This window comes from Pleurodeles waltl, chromosome 5 (genome assembly GCF_031143425.1).
Source record: "Pleurodeles waltl isolate 20211129_DDA chromosome 5, aPleWal1.hap1.20221129, whole genome shotgun sequence".
In the NCBI taxonomy this organism is placed as follows: Eukaryota; Metazoa; Chordata; class Amphibia; order Caudata; family Salamandridae; genus Pleurodeles; species Pleurodeles waltl.
Genome location: NC_090444.1, coordinates 1,765,998,072 through 1,766,022,337, shown reverse-complemented (window position 1 = coordinate 1,766,022,337; position 24,266 = coordinate 1,765,998,072). Strand labels below are relative to the sequence as shown.

The following is a 24,266-nucleotide window of genomic DNA, read 5'->3' as shown; positions in this document are numbered from 1 at the left end:
TAGGCCATTTCTGCCCGCTTTGGGGGCCGATAGGCCGATTTTAGGAAACCACTAGGCACCAGGGATTTTTTTTTTTGCGCCGTCACGCAAGGGGAGCGACCCCGTAGGCAAGTGTCGCTCCCCAGGGGGGGGTGGGGGGCAAATTTATTTTAGGCCATTTCTGCAGATCGGCCTATTGTTATTAGGCCGATCTGCCCCCAAGGGGGGCAGAGACCTCTAGGCGCCAGGGCAAAATTTCTTTTTGTGTTTTTTTTTTTGTTTGTTTTTTTAGAGATGGGGAGCGACCCCTTAGGCAAAGGTCGCTCCACTGGAGGGGAAACTTGTATTTAGACCATTTCTGCCCCCCTTGGGGGCAAATCGGCCGATTTTAGGTCAATCTGCTCCAAACCACTAGGCACCGGGGATCTTTTATTTTTTGGCGCCGTCACGCAAGGGGAGCGACCCCGTAGGCAAGGGTCGCTCCCCATGAGGGGGGGGGGGGGTTGTAAATTTATTTTCGGCCATTTCTGACCTCCTGGGGCCGCATGAGCTAGAGGCCAAAATCTACAGGTAGGCACTTTGCAAAAAACACCTCCGTTTTCTGTCAAAAAATGGGATGTGTCCACGTTGTGTTTTGGGGCATTTCCGGTCGCGGGCGCTAGGCCTACCCAAACAACTGAGGTATCATTTTTATTGGGAGACTTGGGGGTACGCTGGGTGGAAGGAAATTTTGGGCTCCTCTCAGATTCCAGAACTTTCCGCCATCGAAATGTGAGGAAAATGTGTTTTTTTAGCCAAATTTTGAGGTTTGAAAAGGATTCTGGGTAACAGAACCTGGTCAGAGCCCCACAAGTCACCCCATCCTGGATTCCCCTAGGTCTCTAGTTTTCAAAAATGCACAGGTTTGGTAGGTTTCCCTAGGTGCCGGCTGAGCTAGAGGCTAAAATCTACAGGTAGGCACTTTGCAAAAAACACCTCTGTTTTCTGTCAAAAAATGGGATGTGTCCACATTGTGTTTTGGGGCATTTCCTGTCGCGGGCGCTAGGCCTACCCACACAAGTGAGGTGTCTTTCTCTCCATTATTTCCTTCCAAATATAAGAGAGTGTGTAAAAAAGATGTCTATTTTAGAAATGCCCTGTAATTCACATGCTAGTATGGGCACCCCAGAATTCAGAGATGTGCAAATAACCACTGCTCCTCAACACCTTATCTTGTGCCCACTTTGGAAATACAAAGGTTTTCTTGATAGCTATTTTTTACTCTTTATATTTCAGCAAATTAATTGCTGTATACCCGGTATAGAATGAAAACCCACTGCAGGGTGCAGGTCATTTATTGGCTCTGGGTACCTAGAGCTCTTGATGAACCTACAAGCCGTATATATCACCGCAACCAGAGGAGTCCAGCAGACGTAACGGTATATTGCTTTAAAAAATTTGACATTGCAGGAAAAAGTTAGAGTAAAACGTTGAGAAAAATTGCAGTTTTTTTCACCTCAATTTCAATAAAAAAAAAAAAAAATCAGTTGTTATTTTCTGTAGGAAACCCTTGTAGGATCTACACAAATTACACCCCTTGCTGAATTCAGAATTCTGTCTACTTTTCTGAAATGTTTCGGTATCTGGGATCCAGCATTGGTTTCACGCCCATTTCTGTCACTGACTGGAAGGAGGCTGAAAGCACAAAAAATCATAAAAATGGGGTATGTCACAGGAAAATGCCAAAATTGTGTTGAAAAATTTGGTTTTCTGATTCAAGTCTGCCTGTTCCTGAAAGCTGGGAAGCTGGTGATTTTAGCACAGCAAACCCTTTGTTGATGCCGTTTTCAGGGAAAAAACACAAGCCTTCTTCTGCAGCACCTTTTTCCAATTTTTTTTTTTTTTTAAACGAAATTTTCACTGTATATTGGCTAATTTCTTGGCCTCCTTCAGGGGAACCCATAAAGTCTGGGTACCTCTAGAATCCCTAGGATGTTGGCAAAATAGGATGCAAATGTGGCGTGGGTAGCTTATGTGAACAAAAAGTTATGAGGGCCTAAGCGCGAACTGCCCCAAATAGCCAAAAAAAGGCTCGGCACAGGAGGGGGGAAAAGGCCTGGCAGCGAAGGGGTTAATGTTTTCTCTCTCTTGCTCTGATAAAAAGTCTGATGAGGTAAAAGAAGTGCAGGTTCCAGAAAATGTTTGACGATGGGCCCCACCTGCAACCACTGGCTCACACTAGGCTCTCTGTAGCCCTGTAATGTCAAGGGCTTGACTACTCGGATTTTGGAAGTAGATCTCAAATCTCTGTAGGTGGACATCTACAAAGGTAGATCTGCAGCTGGCCTGTTTAGAGCATGCCTAGACAAACAGAGGCATGGAGTATTTCTTCCAAATTTCCAGTTTCCAAGAAAGATTGGAAGCTATGTGCACTGCGACCGGCTGAGTTAGATGATTGTGAAACCATAAACCGGTGTAATGTCCTTGGCCAAGTTTGTGCAATTAATTTTTGATTTGGTGCATCCATATTTTAGAGTTGCTGCAATGATCTACAACTGTGGTGACCTTGTGCTAGTCACTGACTCACATGTAGTGCACATTTGTAAAAAAAAATTCAAAGAGGGGGTGGGCGTGGCAGTGGCTTTCCCATTTAGTTTCATACACTGATATCTTTTTTCCAGCATCAGCAGAGAAAATGTTAGTTCCACCCTCACCTCCAAGCTCTCCTCTTCTTTACTGTTTTTAAAGTAGCAAATTAGAGGTACAAAGGGATCCTCCTGCACTCGTACACACTGAGGTAGGTGCCGGATCACATGATGGGTGGTGTAATGCTGTTTGGGATATAGCTCATTCAGCTAGATGACCTTTACTCAAAGGGTCATCATCACATCTGGATCCATCTTACACTGTTTAACAGATGTTCTGATCTAGGCACCAATTCCACTCTACTTTCAGACTTCACGCGGCAAATGAGTACACGATGGTCTACATTGTCTAACACTATGCAGCATTGTTGACTACCATCTCTTGGCATCACCATCACTAACTGGGCTGCCGCTCACCAAACAAAGCCGGAGAAACCCAAACAAGTCTCTGGATTAAGGAGGCTGAAGTGCTTCTTTTGCTGCAGATGACAAAACTCTCAGAAAGTGGCAGAGACTGTCAATCATGCAGCTCAAGCTCTCTTGATAGTAATCAAACAGCTAATCAATATTTCCAGGAATAGATATCTGTCTAACAAGTCTTCAACGATGCAATAATCACCAGAACAAATAACAGATTGCATTCTGCCCGTAAAGTTAGAAGTGGATGGGAAACATCTGGCACCACAATGTGGATGACTTTCACAGACTTGGTCTAATTCTGTGACTTATGATACACTGGTCAACTAATGAATAAGACAGTTAACTGGAAAGCACACAGGAACACTCTTGTGTTGGCAAGGTGCTCATTTGTTCCAGAGTTTGGCTCTTGTAACCAGTTCAAAGTGCATTATTTTGGGGTAAACATCACTATGTATGGTTTAATGACAAATTATTAGCTATGGTTGTGCTTAAGTTTTTCCTGTCGAGATTTCTTGCTGAACTTTGGTTTGTACGACAGACATTGCATTTTTGTTTGATGTGACACACTGCTGACATGAATTTTGCTCAGAGCCCCGGTTAGCCAAAGAGCTTTTTCAAGGCTTCAGCTTTACGTCTACAGTCTCTAAATCATTATTCTTGCTACATTTAAAGTTTTAGCCAAGGCTGCGGTTATTGCTGCTTGAAGCGGTTGCCTGTCCGCGTCCTGGAGGTGATGGTCCCTTTCTGAGATTGACCTTCCAATAGTTTGAAAACGTTTATAGGACACTTGCAGCTGTGCAAAATGTTTGCTGATCTGGGCCAGGTAATTAAAGAAACTGGTTACAAAGGGAAGGTCAATCGCACAAGACACCACACTCCTACAAAGCCTAATTGGACAATTTGTAATCCCTTATAGGGATATACAGTGGAGTATAATAAAGGGCCTATTCACAAAGAAAGTAGCAAAACTAGAATTCTTTTTAAATCTTTGCACAACTGAGGCATTATTACTCTCTGAAATCCACAAAGTCCAATTGAAATCAGCCTGGAAAGCTGCAACTAGCACAGCTTTCCATGTGGATATCATTACAAAACGTGATGCCATTCGGATACGGTACGGTGTTCTGGAGAAATCTGTACAAAGAGAATAGAATCCCCTATGCAAATTTTAAAAAAAATCTCCAAGGGAAAATACTTTTCTCCGTGGAAAAAACCCTTCTCCTACATCCCCACCAAATTTGGGGGTGATCCATTTCCCTTTCAATCCCTGGAGAGGGATACACACCAGCACCTGGGTGAAGTACATCTCTGACCTTTTCCAGGCGGGAAAGGGGAATGTGAGGAATTTGTGAATGCCACAAATGTACTATTTTGTGGGCATTCACATACTTTCATGACTAACCATACCTTGAAACACTCTCAATCCCGCACGTGAGTGGGATTTAAGGGTGCCGAGATCTCCTTGTTTGTTGCGGAGATGTCCGCAAATGTAAATGGGCTTTCACCTACTAAGAATCCCTTTGGGAATCCCTGCCAGAAGTAACCGAGGTAAACTATGTTATAACCCAAATTTTACGTCCCAGATTTGCCTTTGCTGCTTTTAGGTTACAATAGTGACTTTGAGCTAGTGCATATGCTATAAACTGAATATGACGTTCCATAGGAACTCAATGGGTGAATGGGATGTGCTTCAATGACAAGATAAGTCTTGAAATGGATGATTGCTGACGATGCTCTGTGGTGGATGGAGATATCGCGGATCGTGGAAAGTCAATTGCTTGCGAGGAAGAATACTGTTCAAGGTGGAGGATGAGGGGTGCATTTGCCACCTTCTGTTTGAATCCTACAGTAAGCATCATGAATGAATGCATGATTTTCACTGCACGTTCCTATGGGGAAAGATCTTTGTCTTAACGTGACACGAATACTATGCCTAGGAATGAGGGTGTTCGTATGTACCTTGATTGAGCACTATTCTACATGCTGCAAAGGAGCCCATGCTTTGTGAAAAGTGTTTAAACAAGCTGAAAATGCAGAGCAAAACCTAGCTGCCCATTTGATAGAATTGCAGGAAGAAGGAAACACAGAACACAGAAGGAATTAGAAAACAATCTAAACATTAAGTAAAACAGAGGAAAACATAAACCAATGTTGAAAGCTCCTTGGGTCCTTTAGACACAACTTATAAAACATTTTTACAGGATTTTGGGTCTTGATTACAATCGACCCCCACAGTCTTGAAAATAAGTTGCAATTTTTCTACTGCTGTAAAAACTTGCAAAAAGTAATGTAAATTTGCATACCAATCAATGCATTAATGACGCTACAGTACTAGTCCATGGCCAACAGACTGAATACTTACTCCAACCTGACTGGGTTGCTACTGTCCGTAGATTTATCAAACAGCCAGCGAAAAAAGTAAGCCAAGCTAAAAAAAAAAAAAGAAAAAAGAGAGAGCAATATTGTCATTGTGAGCAGTTATTTGTAGATAACATTCTTTCATCTGGATTTTACTTGACAAGTGTAAAAGATTATTATATTGTTCATGTTATTGTAATATGTCGTAATAAAATTCACCATTCTCCTCCTTACCAGGGAAGATAAATCCAAGTTAAGCTACCCCTCTGAGAAAGAACCGTGAACCAACAGGAAAAACAAATTACAATTCAGATTCACCACATGGTGTTTCAGGATGACCGTCTTTAAAAACAGAAAAAATGGGTCTTGTGGGGGAGGGGTTGGTGGTCAGCGGCACACACACACGGGGGCGGGTTGGTGAGCAGGGGCACACACACACACACAATTTCCAGTATTAAGAACGGTCTGGTTCTTGGTTCTCATTTTTCACCACAAATGCTCCTCAAACAATAAATAGTACTTGCTTTTCCTTGACAAATGTGTGAAATTGTCTCAGCGCAGTAGACTATCGTGCCAGGACTAGCTGTAATTCACGGATGTCAACCACACCAAGCCCCATAAGGGTAGAGAAATATCCGCATTCTGAAGTAAAAAAAAAAAAAAAAGTCCCTTCTTCATTAGGGAAAGGGTGACCAACATTGAGCTCGTGGATCATTTCTTAAAAGCATATTATGATTACATGTAATTCAAACGAATGGTCCACGAGTTCAGCACCAGAGATCCTTTTCCTAACAATGAGGAAACATCTTTGTCCCAAAGAGCTAGACCAAGTGCAATGTTTTGCCCCAAAATTCAAGATTTGTGAATGCTGATGTTTTAACCAGCTGTGTATAGCAGATAATGTAGCAAATATAAAACTGGCACGTCAATTTTTAAGTAATGGTATCTCTATGTGTCTTTTGTATTTCTGAATATATTTACAGTAATATTGTATACATTTTTATATTTTCTTTCTAACAGATTTATGGAACTAGTTTGTGTTATCCTTCAGTGGGTTACAAAAACATCCAATAAAAAATAATAAAAAGGAAGAATTCGAACTGGGATCATAGTTATTGCCAACACTGGATTTCCAAAAGGTTTTCAAAAGTAAATATGAAGTCATGCATTTTCTGCAATACCTACAAACACGGGAGGAGAGAGAAATACTTAAGACATCTTCTTCTGTCCTATCTATCAATGACTAAACACACAGTAAAAAAGAATAGGGCCTCATGTACCTGTTAATGTTGTTTTGGGACAGATATGCCCCTGGGAACTGCAAGGCCCTCGCTCGCACAGTCGTGGCATGCTTCATCATCAGGCATTCCCATACGTAAACTCACATGGGCTCAAGAGGGCTACAACCAACATTTTGGGAACTGAGGGTTTTTTGTGTTCTTCTAGAGGGAGAGAAAGTCTCCCAGTGTCAGGGAACAAACGTTAAAGCAGTCTTCAGTATATCTAAGTATTATTTAATTTGTGAATACCCTTACAATTAAAATGGTACTCGAGATGGGCTGGGGCTATTGGTCCACAACTACAGTATCATTTAACTATCTCTACATGTTTCAGCTGTCTACTCGGAGCCCAGTGGGTCTGCAGCTTTCTTCAGGACACTTTTTTTTTTTAACTGACTCTGGTTAATCAAGGGAAATACCTATGCATACAGCCTGCTTCCCAAACAATCCTAACAATGAAGGTACCAATAACAACCGAAACCAGTGTTTGTTTTTTTTTTTACATCAGGTTCTATCTGTAAATGAGTGGTAGAACAATTGAGTAGGAGAACAATTGGACTAAAAACAACAACAGTCATTGTAAGGCTCAAGCACAAACAGTGAGCACAGGTCAGCATGTTTTGGATTAAAAGGATGAATACAAGGAATTAGCAGAAAAAAATAATCAACGAAGTGTGCATCTTAATTTGTCAAGAGTGGGCAACCTTCACAGTTGCTGGCCCCTTTGCTACACCACTGGCAGCAATTGTGATGTGAAAGCCAGTTTTTAAATCTCCAATAACATGGCTGAACTGCAATCGCCTGATAAAGTGAATGCACCTATTTAGTAATTCGTCAGCCATTTTGGAGTGGTAAGAATCATAAAAAATAGCATGGTGTGCTTAGATGATTTTTTCGTCGACCATCTTGGTAGATGTAAACAACTATGGCATGCTGAAGAATGATCAGGGCGGGCCATTTGGAGATCTGTCGACCATCTTGGAGTGGCAATAATCTGAGAAATTGTTGTGGTTAGCCCATGAAAGATAGACACGACCAAATGTACTAAACAACAACAGTCATTGTAAGGTATGAGCAGAAAAATTGGGCACAGCACACAGGGGTGACATGCATAAACACTGTGTCCAGCGAAGATAGGCGTGTTTATTAAACTCCAATATGCCTAAAATCTCATGCATTCAACAAGTAATTCTACCAAAGGTTTAGACTATATACTTATTACCAGAAGGCTGTACAAAAACATACATCATGGATACCAAATCATTTGACTACACCAATATCCAGAACGGGGGGAAATTGGGAGAGCACAAATGGGTTTGAGTAACATGCCAAATTCCAGATCAAAAACGTCAGCACTCTGAGTCACCACCAAACAAGATTGTCTCTCCCTCTAACAACACAAAAAACATTTGCTCCCAAAATATTGGAGGTAGCCCACTACAGCTCATGTGAGATATTGCACTTTATAAAATGTCTCTAACATTTGCAAAAAATTAATAAGTGAAAGGTCACTGAGACACTTTTAGGTTAATCGCTGGGTTTAGAACCTCCACTGCTATTTATATTCATTGTTTGTATCCACCAAAATTACACTGATAAATTTTATAATATAGTTATAGTTGAGTTTTCACCCGTAAATAAGATTGTTCATTACCCTTAATAATATGCCCCAGTACATTCATTTAACCATGTAATCTTCCATGGGCTAACCATGGGCTAACCACAACAGTTTTAACAAAAACTGAGAAACCTTGCCCTAACTCTAATAATAACTGTAACCAAAGCTAAACACTCTACCTTACCCCCCAAACAATTATAAATGATTTTTTTTTTATTTCAAATTAATTTAATGTTAAATTGGTCATACACCGTGATACAATACAATAACCCTAACCCTAATGGTAGCCCTAACAACTAACCCAACTAACCCTAACCAACAGGAAGAAAATTTTACTGACCCTGTAAGCATCTGTTCATGGCATGTGTAGCTTTAGTTACATGCTGTGCATACTCCTGCCATCTAGTGTTGGGCTCGGACGTGTGCAACTGATTTTTCTTTGAAGACGTCTTTCGAGTCACAAGGTATAGCAACCCCTTGTATTACTGGTAATCTGCATCGGCATCAGTTCTATTGTTATACTGCTTAAGCGTTTTATTCCAGATGCCAATATCAACAAAAAAGTAAGATGGAATGCAAGGAGAGCTGAGTAGGGAATGAAAGAATAGGTCAAAGGGGAGACAAGGAGACATGTACATAAAACTGCTGTGTCAAAGTTATGGCAGATGGGTTCATTACAAAGTGGGTGTGAAGCAATCAGGGCGGATATCTTTTTGTCTTTTAAAGATTGTCATGTGGTACTAGAGTGGAAGATGACCTAGACGGTGGGTGCACACTGAGAACAATGGGTCTAGAGCAGGTTGTGTCTTGAAGCCAGAAGTCACTGCACGCAACAAGTATGCAGTATGCAGAGAAGGGTATCCCCTGTCCACATCTACTGCTGAAGGCATCCTGTTAGACAGGTCCTGCAAGATTCAGTGTGGGTGATTGGGCCGTCCAGGCAAGCTGTGATGACAAAACATCTTGCATCAATGGAAAGCAAATGTATAGAGTCAATGTGCTCACATTAGACACCAAACAAGCAAACATTGTTTGATTAGATCCATGTATTCCAAGGTTCTGAAGACTGTCACAAATCAATCACGGTGTCAGCGATACCACTAAACAGATACATGCCCACTTTGTTTATAAACCAATGCATTTCCTCACTTAAAGACCACTCTTCCATAACTGCACTGTTAAAAAAATAAGATTAGCTCGTATTTCTCAGGCCAAGTTCTATCACAACACAAAATCTGAGATGTGAGTTTGATCTGCAAGCTCAACATGTTATCACAGCTAGGAGAAGGGGAGCACCAAGAACTGTCAAAGCAATTGCTGAAGTTTATTTTCAGTCTAAAAAAAGGTAAACTGTGGAGTATTTTGATTTGTTAACAAGAGACATGACATAAATATTGATTCCCCCAAGGATCAGAACCTTCAAAGCCTCCGATACAGGCTCCCCATGCACTTCTTCACTCTTGGCAGAAAACTGTTAGAAGAATTCTGTATCATTTTGGTTCAAGATTACAGGATATGAAAATGAAAAACAAATCTCATATAAGCCCCTTATAGAAGCCTGCAGAAATTTTAAGGAAAATAATCAGTTGGTGTAATGTCCCAGCAGAGCCCCTCGGACACAAGTCATACAAGACCACTACAGAAGCGTACATGCATGTTCAAGTAGAAAAGAAATGTATGCCCCCTAGTGTGGGCTCACTACTGGGAGAAAACACCAAAAGAATGTCCAATTAAACTGAAGAAATGAGGGCACTTGACAGTAAAAGCTACGGAAGTCCCCTCTCAGTGTCCAAGAAGTAGATGTACTGGAACTAAAAGATGTAAACATATCTACTGACTCAAAATCATATAAAGTGAGGAGTCTGTTCCCTTGCTGGTGCAAGAGCTCCTTGGCTGGAGTCCAAATGGGAGCTAGGTGACCCTCCTGGTGTGAGACCGTGTTTCACAGACATAACATCTTCTACAGTCCAGCGCAGCGAGGCTCTGGAAGAAAGGCGGAGGCCACAAGGGTCTTTGGGCACGGGCACAGTGTACTGGTAGACTGGCATGGCAAAAGCACTTTGTAAGGTCATGTGACCATCCAAAACAGAAAACCCTAGTGACAGGCTGCAGAGTAGACAATACTGAGCTCCATGAATGATCTTGTATAAAATCTAAAGCTTTAAATTGTACAGATGTCAAGTGAATGGCTTATGCAAAGGGAAGTGTAAAAACCCATCTACAGGGCACTTTGAGTAAACACCTTAGTAAAGCCTTTTGTATCGACAACTCAGATTTAGGTTCAGTGAAAACAACAGGGAGCTCAGGGAATCAGGGAAATACCCATGTAAGGAAGCAATGGAGACTGATAACTACCTGGGGCAAGACATCCAGGGACAGCACAGGTGAAAAAACATTGGTGTATGTCCTCAGCTGTACCTCAGCTACAGAACAGATGCAAGGCCATAGAGGAAGCACTTCGGAGCAGTGGAGGTTCCCAATGAAAGAACAGAAGAGTGGGGGCAATGCATCTTGGCACCTTGGCCACAAGGCTAGAAAAAGATCCACAAAGACCCTGAGATGAAAAGAATCACAGATCAACACAGGAAAGACGAGTCCCTGTGCTGCACTACCAGTAAATAAATGTTTTTCTCATTATAAACCGGTTTCCTTTAGCACCTACTGTATTTAAGTTCTGTCTGCATGGAAATGTGTATGGGACAGTGATAATTTGCTTTGGAAGAACAGACTGTTTTTCTTCGTAGGAAGCCATGTTAGTTTCTGGTGAGAACTTGAGTGCCACTTTGTAAGTAAAATAGACTCCGAAAGGGAAACTGGACACGCTGTTTACTAGGGGTGCCAGCCTACGCAGGATGGATCCCTACAGTCAAAAATGTCCTCGGTCACAGGAAGTCTGAGCCAGGGATCTTCAACGGGTACCTCAGGAGCTATTGGTAGCTCCCCAGGATTCTGGAAATAGCTCCCTGAAGTGTGGCCCAGCAAAGTAGTAAATTCAGAGGGTCTACTAGAGCCATATTTCAGAAGGTCATTTTGCAAGAAAAGGAAAGATTCTCCAAAATGGAAAGTATTTGATTAAAAAATGTATTTTGAGAAACTAATATGCTGACTATTGAAAAGAAACTAACTGAAAATCCAAAACATATTTAAGCTGTTCTTTGAATGATAATTCAAACAACGATGTGAAGATTTATAGCCTTTAGCATTTCCTTAGTGCCAGTGGGCACTTACTGCTGTTATTCCGTTCGGCATGCGGAGACACGGTCACTACTGCAACAATTTCCAAAGTCAGTAGTTCAGTTTGATTTTCATTGGTAGCTGTAGTTCTCATTATAGAAAAGGTTGGAGACCCCTGGTCTGAGATGTGCTTGGTCAATTTGACAAAATGAACTGGGTTATTGATCCAAATGAGAGGAGTGTAACTGGTTGCGTCGCCTGCTGGGATACAATGAATGATTTAAGAACACATCTGTGTTTACTAAAAAAAAAAAAAAAAGGCCTGCATTTGTATAATCATGCTGTGGAGTATTTCAGCAAGACCATGAGTTTCACCTGAGGTGATTCGATTAATGATTTGAGAACATGTCCATCAGTCAGGTGAAGAGGGTAATGTTGGCAAGGTGCAGGCAAGGTGCAGGCAACTTATTTTTTGATGCACCCTGAATGCTGGAAAGGTTAGGGGGCTCAGCCTTTCATCCTCAGTATAGTAAGCTGATTGACCAATCACTGGGAAAATACAGGAGCACTTCTAGTCTATGCCCAGAGGTGAGGGACCCTGGTGAAGCGTTCACGAAGACCAAACCCTTACAGAACGTGGACAGCCCTATCAATCCAGATGGATCTGTAAGAAAGAGGCCATGATGTCGAAGGTAGCTTTGGAGACCCATGGAATCTTCGAAGCTTAGAGCCAAAGAAAGTTCCAAAACTTTGAAATATAACTCTGCAAGTAAGCTCGAGACCTCCTAACTTGCTCATAAGTAAGCAACGGAGGATTCTGAGGAGTGATGCACGAACAATTGACAGACCAATGACCGCAAAAATGAACCCAGGTAACAACTACTATAAGAGTAAAGAGCAGTAGATAAAACAAAAAGGCACATAAATTCCTCCTGTTTTAACCATGAGAGGGAGAGGACGGAGGAGGAAGCCGGCACATGTCATGCATGCTGAACGGAGGTCAGACAGTGCCAGCTGCTATGATCCAAATGGTGAACAGTCTTGTGCTGGGAATACTGATTTCCAAATGGTTGCTGAAGAAGGGCTCTGGTACCCTTTTTTACTTGCCTGGAGAATTTGCAGCAACTACACTTGTGCAAATGGCTTAAAAATAAGCGTCATCTAACCTTTCAGGTCCCGCAATCATTAGTCCCCTCTTCACCTGACCAGTCATTCCAGGATGCTCACTTAAATCACTTAAAGGCAGTTAATTTGAAGCTCTGCATTGCACAAATATTGGGATCAATCTGTCAGATAAGCTCTTAATTTCCAGGCCAAATGCCATTCACAACACAAGGCCCGAAATTTGAGTTTGATCTCCATGGCCTACGTGCAGACATTTAACCTTTCCCATGAGCCATCCATTTACAGATGAGAAGCAATGGTGCCTATCTAGGACTAAGGTTGGTCCACTAGCCATAGAAAGGAGGATGTTTTGTACCATAGTGTCATCTGTACCCAAAGGAAAAATTATCCAAAGGACGACTTTAGAGTAAGCAGTGAAATGTGCAGACTATAAGGGTCTGGCACGCCCACCCTACTTCCTGTCATGGTCTCCATTTAAGTAAAGCTCTGATCTGGTGGGTTAACCATAGATTTTAACCACTTATGTTGGGAAACAAATTACATGTTCATGATTCACATTAAAATCTGCTACAAATACCAATCAAACAATCTTTCCTTATTTTACTTTAATGTACTTTTCTATGCATTTGTCTCACTTAGGCTGCTCTCCATTTCACAAACTGCTTTGAAAATGTGCTAAATAAATGCTGCATTTTAATTTACATCCCACAGAATATAGCCTTTCACTTTGCGTTTTTGCTGCTGTCATGGCTTTCCAGATCCTCTCTTCTTCCTGCTCCGTTTTCGCTTTGCAGTATTTATTTGAAATCTTTTCGATTAGAAAGGTGGATGCTCTCTAATCTTTGGAACCCGCATATAATCAGTGACAATGCTTCCTAAAGATTCATTTGTTAGAACAATTAACTGGGCATGGTGGACACCGTGTTATTAATCACCATTTTCACCAAGATAACTTTACGTAGTACACATATCCCCAGACTCCTAAATTGTTCCCATATTGATTATTTTAGGTTAGTATTCAATTATTGTCAGACTCCTCAGTGCCTGGATGAAGGCCCTCATGTTCATTACCTCACGGGTCAAAATGTAAACAAACCCTGATATGGACTGCTTTTTAGGTCAATAATTCCACTTTACAGGACAAAACAGTTTAGTAATGACATATTCCTTTTACCAAAGAAGCCATGCAGTCAGATTTCACTTTGCTGTACACGCTTATCTTAATGTTATGTTGATGTATTTGTTAAGAACACTGTTACTGGTGAAGGTTACTGCTGCTGGATAAAGAGGAATAATGATGCTAATGATGTGAGAATTTAGTGAAAAGCCAGGTTTTCAATCATTTTTTGACTGAGAGATGATTAGTGGTTTCTCGTAATATGAACGGAAGAGGATTCCAGGCTTTAGCGACCAAGTACAAGAAGGACCACCTTAATGAACACAACGAGTTTTGGGGATTTTGAGTAGGTTAGATGAGTAAGATATTTAAAAGAATTATGGTTGATACAAAGTGAAAAGATGTTTGATACAGTGATGTCTGGGACTGGAGAGAGGCTTGTTGCAAATGCACCGACCTTTGGAGAAGGAACATTTGGTGACAAGTAGCAAATTAATTTTCGCCAAGAGTGTAGATATCGAGATACCCTGATAAGAGTTCAAGTAAGAGGCAAGAAGCAGCATTTTGAATTACCATAACTCTTTGAAATTCGTATCTAGGTAGGGTTATGATTAAGGCATTGCCGCAGTCTAGTCTTGATTCAATTATGACCCGGGTGACCACAAATGAGTTGCGGAGGGGCAGGAAAAGAAGAATGTTCTCAAATAGAATAAACAGGTAAAGTAACTTTGGAGATTTCGGAACTGAAAGTACGATCTTGATCGATGATGAATCCCAAATGGGAATCAAAGTTAGAAGGCAACCAGCGGGAGCAACTCGAGGACTGGTTGCTACCAATGATGACTACCTCAGTGTTAGCTCCATTAAGTTTACGATAGCTGGAGTCCATCTCAGCTACCAAGAAAGTTCGATAGAGATGAAATTAGGATTATTCATCCTTTCTGAGAATAATCTGAGTATCAAGAGCATAACATTTATATTCTAGGGCAAAGGCTCAGATGAGGTTGACAAGGGGAGCTACGTAAAGATAAAGGCGCATAGGGCAGAGCATTGAACCCTGTGAAATACCCACATGACAAGTTTCAAGTCAGATTTAAAAAGCAGGGAGAAGGCTTGCGGTCTTGGTCCAGTGAGGAGGTAAACCAGCGAACTTCTTTTTAACATATACCAGCCTTATGCAGTGTGTTGAGTATGACTTCATGAGACATGGTATCAAAGGCCACAACAAGATTTAATAAGATCCACATGGGTCCATCTCCCTGGTCTTGAATTAGACGAAGTTGGTTGACAACAGAGACAACGGTTAACTCGGCACCATGGTGGGTCAAAGGCAGGTTGGGCTATGTCAAAGAGGAAATGGTCAGCTGTCTATTAACATCCTTTTTATTTACTTTGGAAATGGAAAGGTAAAAGAGAGAGGGTGGTAACTGAGAAGGAAGTTGGGGGTTTCCCATGGTTTATTTAGAAATACTACAAAGGCTTCTTTTAATTTCTCAGGCACAGTTGTGGTGTTAAACAAACAGTTAATATGTTTTCTTATTATGGGAGTTGGAATATCCTGTACCAAGTGTAAACTACACACCGTGCAGGGATCCAGATGGGAACCCAATTTAGTAAACTGAATAACAGGTTCTATCTTGAATGGAGACAATTGAGATCATTCACCCAATCTCATGTTTGGGGTTTCTTCGGGGAGGAGGGTTTGCAGGGTGCAGGGATCTGCAAAGCACTGCACATCCCATATGGCAAGTTCTGTGCTTTATGTGGCTAGGCCTGTGCTTCAAAAATACATGATGTGGCCTTTAAGGTGCAATTGGAGAGCTCTAAGCACTGAAACAATTTCAAGCACCTGCATCCTTTGGGTTCCAGTAAGAACCCATGTAAAATAATTGTAGTCTATTAATATTAAAAATATGAGAGTTATTCAAATTACCAGGAAGAGGGCAGTATACTATGCAATGGGTGCAGGGGAGCAAGGGTAGTCTAGCACCCCCTTGATGCTATGGTAGTCTAGCACCCTCTTGATGCTATGGTAGTCTAGCATCCCCTTGCTGCTATGGTAGTCTAGCATCCCCTTAATGGAATGGTAGTCTAGCATCCCCATGATGCTATGGTAGTCTAGCATCCTCTTGACGCTATGGTAGTCTAGCATCCCCTTAATGCAATGGTAGTCTAGCATCCCCATGATGCCATGGTAGTCTAGCATCACCCTAATGCTATGGTAGTCTAGCATCACCATGATGCTATGGTAGTCTAGCATCCCCATGATGCTATGGTAGTCTAGCATCACCCTAATGCTGTATCCATGCTGCCCTCTATTTTTACTGCTTTACCTCAACTGATGAATTTAGAATATACTTTAACTATGTCTCACTATTTTGGACTATTAATTATCACTCAAAATATTCTGTCATAGTTAACAAGTCTCCATTTTAACTATTGTAACACAAACAGTTGGAAACACTTTGCAATCTATGGAAATTATATATTAAATCATAAAAAACATACACTAAACAAATTCAATTCTTCCAGTACAAGAAAGAAGTGGACAGAAAGGACCCTTACCTGGTCAAACCAAGGGACGGTAAAATCAACACCATAAATATCAGGAAAAAGTAGACTTTGTACATCATGACTCTGTTTTCTGTTGACCTAATTAAAAAGGGATGAAAATGGAATATGAAGCAGAAAACCACAACCATCCATTAACATTATGAAACTCTCATGACCACTGCACAACAAGGCCTGAGCCTTGCAACAGGTTTACACAGTAGTAACTATTGTTTGGTAATCCATCGTTTATTTGTAAACTAACGTGCCACGAATGCCACAGGAAACAACCTGACAAAGGTTACTTTTAACAGCAGGCACTTCCCTTAGACAAGATATTAATGAACATATTTTTGGGTATAATTAGCATACCATGTGCCACTGTTGTCCTTTTTTTTTTCAAGAAACTAAATATACTCTCATTGGAGGTGGGTGTTAGCTGGATAGGTGCCTGCTTGTTACATATATGCTGCCACACCGGGGAATCCTGTGAGGCTATCGGACATGGAGATGTAAATTAAGCCAGGTATCAAGATATGTGTTTCTTTGCTTCACCTCGGCAACAGAGAGAAAGGTCAGATGGTGATAATTCATCTTAGACCATGAAGCCTAACAAAGCATTTTTTGACTTGCACTTAGATGCGTATAAAGTGTTACCGGGAGAAGCAAATAGCAGATCATGATCCATGGACCCAGGCACCGGTGCTCATTCATCCAGAATCTGCCCTACAGCCACTGAGCACACTGCAGTCCAACAACAATCAGACATTGACTGTAGAAGGGCCAAGGATTTTGAGAGGAGATGGTTCAGTACTGCAGGGTCCTATTGTTTTCACAACTGGACAGTTACCCACTTTCTACAGAAAAGCGACATCATGAACAAGAAACGCCCTCGGGGGAGTCAAGTACTAAACTTTGGCTACAGGAGACATTCATTCATTCATTATAACAACCTTGGTCCTTGGGTCATATCTAAAGGAGACTGATTAGTCAATGAAGCCTCAAGGTTATCCAACATAGAAAACCTGGTGTATCAACGAAGATCTACTCAAATATTGATCAAATCATCTTCGGTCTAATGTCCACTGACGTCTGATAAGTGACGCCTGCGAAGTTTACCCAACACCTATCCAAAATCAAGAATGCATCCTACACATATCTGGCCAGATCAGATAAGGTGAAGTGAGCCTGTAGTGCTGAAGAGAAATGTAGGAATGTAGTGTAATACCAGAGCAAGCCTCTGCAACTTAATATTGTATAAAACAGGGTACAAAGCTACAGGAAAATAACAACCAGGCAGTAGAAAACCACTCATTGGGCTCACCTTGTCCAGTGTGACTCCAGCAGGGTTGAATAGTAGACTATGGATGGAAGGAGACTTGAGAAGGACCACAGAAGAACAGTTGGGAAGAACTGGCTAATGATCGGGCTCTGCAAGGGATACAAATACTGGAATCACAAAGTATTCTCTCACAGGGCTTGTGTGCAATGCTGCACATTTATACGTAGTGACTTCAAAGTGCTTCAAATAGTGTGTATCCCTCTGTTGCCATGTGTTATGACTATCTGTAGGTTGTTTACGGAAAGTAGGAATGACACTCTATTGCTGAATTGTTCCTGTTCATTCACACTCAGAATTTCCACCCTGGAGTAGAGAACGGCCTTCCATCATGGTTGGTAAGAATAGAAAATGAAGTGCTCTCGTCTGATGTGTAATCTCACTTGTTAAACGTGGGGGCATCTTGGTCACTGTTGTACGGAGTAGATACCAATTCTTGTCTTTACCCGTAGCCATTTTTTTTTTTAGTAAGTAGGGTTGCAATGTCCTTCAATCATCCTTGGTCTAATAATCCATCCACCACATTTCAAAACACATGCAATACTATTTTAATCAACACATACGAGTGATTCATGTAAAGCTAAAGGATGAATTATTTGCAAGTTATGTTCTTATACAATGTGTAGAGATTATACATTCCGATAAAAATAGCAGACATGTCAGCAGTTCGTGAAGCTGAATAGTCTTAGGCATGCCCTTGATAGTTAAGACCTTCGGTACATGTCTTGCTGGTGTCTCTTACACAATTTTAATGCCCTGTTTACCAGACACCCACGAAATGCAGGTTTCAAATTTGCACCCTGTAATTTATGAGCAGAGGAGGAGCAAATTAGGAGGTGCCCAATTTGCACCCGTTTACGTTGTGTGCATCATGGAAAGGGAAATCACCATACAATTCGCATCTGAATTTTGTGGGGAGTCTTCTTTTACAAATTATGAGTTCGAATTCTCGAGTAAAGCACTACTGCCATCTGATCGGTAACACAATTTTGGGTGCAAATGGGAGCATATGCCCAAAGGGATTTTGCAGGCCAATAGTAACTGTATTCTTAGGAGCTGCATGTAAGAAGGGGGAGAAATCCCTAGGTAAACAGTTCTTAAAATCGGTTCCTATAAGGGAAGTTGTATGCAGTACTACAACAGTAATAAAATAGTAGTAACACAACAGGGCATGAAAGCGACTATTAAGTAAAGGTGTGCAAATATGGCTAACATTTGCTCACAAAATATTGAGAAATTCCCTGAACATTTCAAAATATATATATATATGGTTTTGCAAAGAAATTATGCGATTTACTGGTATCTTGCGTCACTTCTTGTTGTCTTTGTATCCACATGTGCAGTTTGTGTAAAACAATCTAGCAAGATAGTGGCAAGAAACCGGTTTGACATATTCTGTGACTTCTACACAATGTGCACACTCGAGTAAAAAATAAATAAAGTGAAATTGTATATTGCAAAATTTCAAGAAATTGTGTGAATTTTTTCATTTTATAATGCGAAAATTTAGTAAATTCACAAATTTTGCCAGCACAACTGAAATACTGCCCAGGCCCATTAACAAGACATCCTCAAAGGACATTTTTTTAATTAGCACATGAATGCCCTAAGGCTTTCTACAAAGATTTTGGTTTTGCATTGGAAACCTATAGGTTTATACATTTAAGGACTATGCTTTTTACACTAAATTCATTCTGATTTTAAATTAACCTAATCATTTGCAAATGTGGACCACAGTTAGTGGAACGTGTCAGGAGGTCAGGCTGTCACAATAGGATTAATCCTCAAGGACACTACATCAGATTTTCAAATTAAAAAAAGTTATAATGAGGCTAAGGGGTTTTTAAGTATTTTCCTAGAACTTACGGAGGAGCAAGTATTTTCCCCTGTAGTTAGATTTAGAAAATTTACTGTCAAAAAAATTAGCATGCTTCTATTTAAAACAGATGACTGATATACATGCATACTTTTAACCACATGGTAAGATACTTTAATCAACTAATATTAGGCACAAGACAATTGTTTTCTCCATACATTTTGGTGATGGGATCAAGCAGTCCTATTGTTAAACTACAAATGCAATAGGACATATCGCTTGAAACTGAGATCCCGTAAGCCTTCTTTTAAGTATTTACTTTGCTGGCACAACATTTTCACTGCTGATTTATGGTTTCACTGCTTGGATGCCCACGTCGGTCATGAAAATGAAGGAACAGTTCTACCATGAAATCTTTTTTTTTTAGTTTATGCCATTAAAGTTCCACACTTTCAATGGAAACTCCATCTTCTGTCTTTATTTCACAACTCTCTTCTGTATTTTCAGCAAAGGGGCCACTTTTAAATCATCATCACTACTACTAATATGGCTACTTATACTACTACTAGGTAAAAGCGTCTACATGCAATTGTATTAATAAACCATTCTTTTTCTTCTTCTCCAGCACTGAATTCATTTAATTCTGTGAATTGTAATCTGTGAACATAAACAATGTACAACATCAGATATAATGAACAACTCATCTGTAACCATAAAGGTCTTCTTTATTAATAACAGTACATGTCTCTGCTTCTCATTAGGAATGCTACTTTTTTCCCATGTTAGGAAATTCGGACCCAGGGTATTCTAGACATTCTGATTTTGGATTATTTGGGCTACGCTCATGTACACTAGCTCAGCCTATTATGCGTGCACGCATTTGATTCCTAAGATGGGCTTGATATATAATGCAGAACAGTCCATTAACCCATGTTGCTCAAATCATCCTCTCCCGGCTAATAATCTGTGTTCAGATTAAAAAAGAAAAAAGTCAGATAATATGCCCATTACGCTTTGGTGTCTTTTACTTGGAACCAGTCAATGCCATGTGACATGTTTATAACATATATGATTATATTGTTCAGACTTATACACATGCCCTTGTAATCATCCTGACAAGGCTTAAAATTTTGAAGGCCCAAACGCGTCAACCAAATATCTGAGGTGTTCACACTAAGGGCGACGCCAAGCGAATGGACTGATTCATACTTCAAAAGTGAAAGGCTCACCTAAGTGACAAAGCCTTAACTCATACGATCTCCCTCAGGTGATAAATGGACACTTCAATCAAGTGTAGACACCCTTAAACCAATGGCTACAAGCAATGTATAACACTTGATGACTAATAGTTTTGTGGATATATTTAAATGTATGTAGCATTTGTAGACTTAATTGAAATGCTACAGTAAATCACCCAATTTCTTAAAAAGAAGTGGCACATGTTTCCTTGCTCATATTTGGCTGTGCTATAGAAATACTGGTACCAAAAACAAAAACAAAAACAAAAAAAGTCTGTCAAATAACAGGAAATCTTCACACCACAAACGCTTACGTTGAGATACCCAAGAATGACATATGCATTATTGTTGTGCAAAAGTTTATGTCTAATTAATCCCGTAGGGTTCCCACTTTAAGGTACAAATTAGTCAGGACTTGGGCAGAAGGTCAATGTGAGGTTACCCCAATGAGGAGGTTATGTGATTGAAGAACTAATTAGGCAGTCCCTGGAACGCTGGCTTTGTAGTCTGAGAAGCCCCACTGCGCCAGGACGAGACATACAAAGCTCTTCATTGGGTAAAAATAGTTGGTCCTGTTCCCACCCCTATCAAGGAGGTGGGAAAATAGCTTCTAAGCACTCCTGCAGAAATTAGTTAAGGGCCACGGATTCCACAAAGTGGGTGAAAGCCGAATCCTCACGTCTTCTCCTGGAGGTGGCATCAAATGACAACAAAAGGGATGAAAAGGCCTTTTAGCATTATATGGAGAAAGATCCAGGAGCCAAAATGCTGTTTTGTCGAGAACACTGAAAATCATTGCATTGTTCCTGGCTTCCTTTCGCTTACCATATAACAGCAAGTCAGACTTCAGCTCTTCAGCCAACAGTAGACTACCACCAGGGCCCTGTGGAAGTGCGACTCTCAATCTGTAGTCAGCAATGGTTCTGGTCAAGAGGGTACAGCTCTTCGGCTTCTTTGCAGCAATTTGCTCCGAGTTGTACCGTCACACAGGGCAAAATGGCAACTGGATGGGTGAAAGTTGCTTAACTTACCCAGAACTCTAACTTTTGTGACGACTCATCCTTTACAAAAGGCCATCCTCTTCAAATCATAGGACAGTTGTTCGAAGGCTTTTCAAATGTCATGAGTGACCCACTGCTCAGTTAAAATGGTGACACAGAGTTACTCTGCTGGCCACCGCTCAGGGAAATAAGAACTCTGCTACTGGGGTGCTAGCCGATTCATTCTTAAACAAGGGTCCAACTTATTGGTTGCGCATCCTTGTCCCACTTGCTTATTATAAAGTTCACAGCTTTATGGGGAAAATGAACATCCTTTGGCAGACATTTTAAGCAACAACCATCAACACACAATTCTGATGGCTGGAGAGAGAGCAACATTGGGACCTGCATTAAGGTGCTAATAATAAAATCTAAGGTGGCAGATCCACAGTGCAGGGATAGAATGGTGGAGTAAATGCCACCAACGGAGTCTCCCTTCTGATGCACCACTTCTTCCAATAATCTGAAGGTTTTCCAATACCAGCCAACTCTACATCAGAGCCTTGGTGTCTATGTTGACTGCTCATAATCCCACACAACACTCTCTGTGCTGGTCACAAAGAGACGGCTGCCCTTGCAATCACAAAGCAGAAGACAATTTGGAAATTCGAAATTAACATGAATGGTCTTTCACTTGCAAAAATACTAGCAGTCACCTGCATGATCACATGGGTGGTAATGCTAAAACTGATTTGCAATCAACTCATCTCCTTATTCAAAAGGAAATGGTGATTATTGATCAGCATGAAAGCTCCATGTATTTGTTTCTTCACATGTCCAAAAATAGGTACATCTTAGTATCTGTGGACATTTAGCCAGCTCTGGGGCAAGAGGGGTGGAGGGTGGGCTTAATAGGCTTTCGCATACACTGCAGGGATGTGTGTTTTAACTTATGGTCACAGGTTGAAAATTAAGATGTATAGGGTGCTTCAAGATTATCTAGATAAGTAAAAGATATCTCGGTCCATCAATGCAGCAGCAGCTATAGTTTGATCTAAAAAACTATGGGTCAAACAGTCCAGCAGACTACACTGTTCTTGCCAAAACAATGCAACTAAACAGTTTTATAAGTTAACCAAAGACTTCAATACGGAACGTTCATCACAGAGTTGGAGAGTATAAAGCCAACAGCCAATTTTCATCTACATCACTAGCTGCATCTGGGTGGAGTTGCTAGGGCCCAAAGTTCACTATGGGATCCCTATGTCTCTTTTAAAACAAAATCTATTTACCAGCTTGCCTCAGAAGAGTTTAGCCGTAAGTTAGCATTCTGATATGAAGCTCCAAACAGGACATGAAGTGGTGTTCCATCCACAACCATCTGCGGCAGAACTTGTCCAACAATATTTGTGCAATGAGAGGTGGTACCTGTCAATATTAAGGGGCGCTCTGTGTATAGGAATCACAGCTTGGAAATAACACACATATTACTGTGTGTGAAATGCGCATTATTTCTTTCTCATAGGGGATCCTTCTACACAGAGCATATACTGTAGACAGCCTTTGAAGCCTTGAAAAAGTCGAAGCAAACGAAACACCGGTCTGCTTACTAAAGTATTCAAACAAATACAAACCCTACAAAATAATACTCAAAGTAGACTCTATCCTTGCCATTTTGTATAATTGCCCAACACTGGCTTTCTCACTGCATTTGTAGACTGTTTTGGTGTGCAGCTGGGACCAATTAATTTGGCCCAGCATCTGACATCCATTGGCAAAAGGGTGACTGTTTCTGCACGCTAGCCATAACTGGGCAACTTACAACACATATGATTACACATGTCAAAAGAAAAGTCTGATTAATCTTGGGAGACAGCCCAGGAAATATTTACATACTTCATGCTGAAAGTCTCAACACCAGACTCCGCTCCTGTTCATACACTGATGACTCCAATCTCTTGGCCATACATGGCCAAACTCTTCCACAGAGTCGACTTTCTCTTCACGCCCTGAGTGCTATTGCAGGATTACTTATGTGCCAGAAATGGCTCAACATGCCTGATTTAGACTGACATGTGTAATCCCTGAATTAATTGTGGCACGCGCTAATAACGCTATCATGCAATATTACCCTGGTTTGATGTTTTCTTAATCAATGCTATCGCCACCAGCTTTCTGCTCTACTGATAAAACATTCTACTTGCGTCAAGTCGTTTAAAGCTTTGCACTAATGTCCATTCTACTTTTAATATGAAGTAAAAGGAAAACAATGGAGCATCAGGTTATAATATGTTTCTTATTTTTCCCATTGATAGAGTTTGCCAATGTAAACCAAACGAGCCTGTAAGTGCATGCGGCAGAGATCTGCGTGCCACAACCCATCACAGGATTGAAGCTCAGCCAGTGCCCTTAGATTAGCCTACCATTCTTCAAGATTTGTATCGTGAGAATTTGCTAATGGCATCTGCTATTTGTCTGCAATGCCACAAGGACATATATGTGGCAAAATGTGCCAAAGAACAACACAGTTGTTATTCCTGCAGCTTTGCAGTCAGCAGACTCTACACCAAAGCTAATTTCAATGAAAAATCAAGATCAAGATGTCAATGCAGTAATTGTATAGTAATATATCAGTGTTGCAAAGGGAT

The 24,266-nt window shown here is 40.9% G+C and overlaps 1 protein-coding gene across 3 annotated transcripts in view; it reads right to left on the bottom strand.

The window, feature by feature from the left end:
* The window catches only part of TMEM63A (transmembrane protein 63A), a 304,333-nt gene that overhangs the window by 64,095 nt on the left and 215,972 nt on the right, over nucleotides 1–24,266 (bottom strand). For all 3 annotated transcript variants that reach the window (XM_069236185.1, XM_069236186.1, XM_069236187.1), the window contains exons 15-17: nucleotides 17,570–17,676; nucleotides 16,261–16,347; nucleotides 5,386–5,451 (exon numbers count right to left, since the gene is read on the bottom strand). In XM_069236185.1, the coding sequence (XP_069092286.1) occupies nucleotides 5,386–5,451; nucleotides 16,261–16,347; nucleotides 17,570–17,676 (260 nt within the window). The remainder of the gene's footprint in view (nucleotides 1–5,385; nucleotides 5,452–16,260; nucleotides 16,348–17,569; nucleotides 17,677–24,266) is intronic.